The 2889-nt window shown below is 40.5% G+C and overlaps 1 protein-coding gene across 1 annotated transcript in view; it reads left to right on the forward strand.

Annotated features, from left to right (window-relative positions):
- Nucleotides 1–378: 378 nt before the first annotated feature.
- TNFRSF13B (TNF receptor superfamily member 13B) overlaps nucleotides 379–2889 on the forward strand; it is a 20583-nt gene continuing 18072 nt past the window's right edge. Inside the window, exons 1-2 of the mRNA XM_025044362.1 lie at nucleotides 379–433; nucleotides 1506–1643. Coding sequence (XP_024900130.1) covers nucleotides 379–433; nucleotides 1506–1643 — 193 coding nt within the window. The remainder of the gene's footprint in view (nucleotides 434–1505; nucleotides 1644–2889) is intronic.

Consider the following 2889-nt stretch of genomic DNA (forward strand, 5'->3'; position numbering starts at 1 on the left):
AGTCTTCAGGGTACAAGAAATGTTCCATACCTTGATGTGGGTGGTAGTAACACAGAGTACAGTAGTCCCTTCTTATATGCAATTTCACTTTCTCAAGTTTCAACCACCCCCCCATCAACCATGATCTGAAAATATTAAATAGAAAATTCCAGAAGTAAACAATACATAAGTTTTAAATTGTGCACTGTTCTGAGTAGCATGATGAAATCTCACGCCATTCCTTTCCATCCTACTGGGACGTGAATCATCCCTTTGTCCATCGACTCCACATTGTATAACCCCCCTGCCCACTTGTCACTTAGTAGCCATCTCAGTTATCAGAGCAACCGTTTCAGTGTCTCCGTGCTTATATTCAGGCAAGCCTTATTTTACTTAATAATGGCTGCAAAGCATAAGGTTGATTCTGGTGATTTGTATATGCCAAAGAGAAGCTGTAAAGTGCATGCTTTAAGTGAAAAGGTGAGTAAAGTACAATAAGATATTTTGAGACGGGTGCAGGGGGAGGGAGAGAGAAAGAGAGAGAGGTCATATTTATATAACTTTTATTATGGTGTATTATTGTAATTGTTCTATTTATTATTAGTTATTATTGTTATCTCTTACTGTACCTAATTTGTAAATTAAACTTTATCATAGGTATGCATGTATAGGTATCTACAGGGTTCAGTACTCTCTGCAGTTTCAGGCATCCCTTGGAATGTGTCCCCCGCAGATAAAGGGAGACCTCTATATAAATATAGAAAAATTCATCAAGCTGTACACTTAATTTCTCTGTACATTACACATGATATTGTTTGTATCTCATACGTCAGTAAAAAATGAAAAAATGGAAGGAAATTACCATTTATTGAGTGCTTGCTATATGCTAGGCACTAGCTAGGTCTGCTTTTTTTTTTTTTTATTCACTCATCTAAAGAACACCTACTGTGTCCTAGGCACTATCTAGGTTCTCAGGACCCAGCAACAAACAAAAAAATTAGACAGAGCCCCTGCCTTCATGATGTTCACAGTTAATAGAAAAGATAATATTAAGTAACCACAATCATAAAGGTAAAGTGACAACTAAAGGGCATATCGGGGTACAGAAGAAAAAGTGTCTTTTTGTCTTGGTGGGGAGAGTCAGAAAGATTTCTCTGAGGAAAGGTAGCGGAAACAGATCTAAAGGAGGAGGAGGAAACAACTAAACCAAAGAGGGCAAAAGACATTTTATGTAAAGGGAATAGCATGTGCAAAGATCCTGTAGTACATTTAAAAAGGCAGAGAACAGCGCCAAGCAGGGCACAGCCAATGCAAGGGAGGAGGCCTCAAATAGACATTTTCACAGGTTCATGGAGGTGAAGTGGCTGCCCCAGGTCACTCAGTGACTACAGTTGTGGTTGGAAGTCAGTGTTGTTTTGTTCCCCCTCTGCACACTGAGATAAGGAGTGGGAATGTGAACAGGAGAGGCCACCTGGGTTTCAACCTCTAGTGGGATGCTAGTTTCCCTCATGTTCCCTGCCTCTCAGCTCCACAGGACCTGCACACGGGGGTGACCATGGAGACATGTTCCGAAGAGCAATATTGGGATCCCGTGCTGAACATCTGCCTCCCCTGCAAATCTATCTGCAGCCATCAGATTCCACGTACCTGTGTAGCCTTCTGCAGTGAGTTCTGGGGCCTGAGCCCAGGGGTAGCTGAATCACCCTCTCCTTTCCTCCCAGAGGTCCCTCTGGCCCCACTGCATTTTGTTGCCTGAGGAGGAAGTGGTGGAAAGAGATGTACGATGTGACACACCCCTTTACCCCTTGATCTTTCTGCTCTGGCCATACAGGCCTCCTTGTACTTTCTTGAACATGTTGTGTTCTTTCTTGCCTCAGGGCCTTTGCATATGTTGTACTCTCTGCATGGAAAGCACTTTCTCATTCTTTTTCCCTTGGCTCCCTCCTACCCAATCTTAAGGCCTCAGTCCAAATGTCTGAGGTCTTCTCTGATTGCCCAACAGAAATTAGGCCTTCTTTTGTCCTCTGTTCTTACTTTCTTTTGAAACTTTTTATCATATAAATGATCAAACATAAAGAAAATAGCATAATAAACCCTTGTCTACCCATCATTGGTTTTAAAATTCTTGGCTTTTTATTCCAAACCAATTTTTTTGCTTGTGTGCTTTAAAGCAAATCCAAGCACTCATATTATTTTACCTGTAAATACTAGATTATGAATCCCTAACACATAAGGGCCTTTAAAATATAACCTCAATATTTTATCACCCCCATCAATAATCTCTTAACATTGTCTGTACTTAGGCCATATCCAATTTTCTCTGATTATCTTGAAAAATACATTTTGCTTGCTGTTCTTTTTCATAACTTGTCTTGTCTCTAATGAAACTATCACAATTTGTATTATGTTCTTTCATGTGTATTCATTTCATGTCTGTTTCAATTACCTGACTGAGTTCCTTTCCTTACTTGAGCTTAGCCCTGTGCCTGACACATAGTAAGTGCTTTATAAATACTGATTGAGTGTTGCTCAGAGAAGCTTAGCGACTTGCCCAAGATCACACAGAATAATAGTGGAAAACTTAGGAAGAACTCTCTGACTCCAAAACCATGATTCTGAACCACTATTAATTAATGAAGTAGAACATTCATTGTGTCATTCTGTAAATATTCATGGAACTCTCTAGCTCCTTGAAAACAGGAATCTCATATGACCCTTAAGGGGGTTAACTAATGGGAGAAATGACAAAATTTCAAAGTATAAAGGTAAAGTACCATAAAACGCCACAGTTGAGAGAGATCACCTCGAGCTGATGGGTTGAGGAGCAAGGAAGTGTTCTTGGAGGAAGTGCCCCCCGAGATGGATGATTGAGAGTTTGTAGATGTGGCAGTCAGATGAGGGAGAAGGGCA

This window comes from Pteropus alecto, unplaced genomic scaffold (genome assembly GCF_000325575.1).
Source record: "Pteropus alecto unplaced genomic scaffold, ASM32557v1 scaffold52, whole genome shotgun sequence".
In the NCBI taxonomy this organism is placed as follows: Eukaryota; Metazoa; Chordata; class Mammalia; order Chiroptera; family Pteropodidae; genus Pteropus; species Pteropus alecto.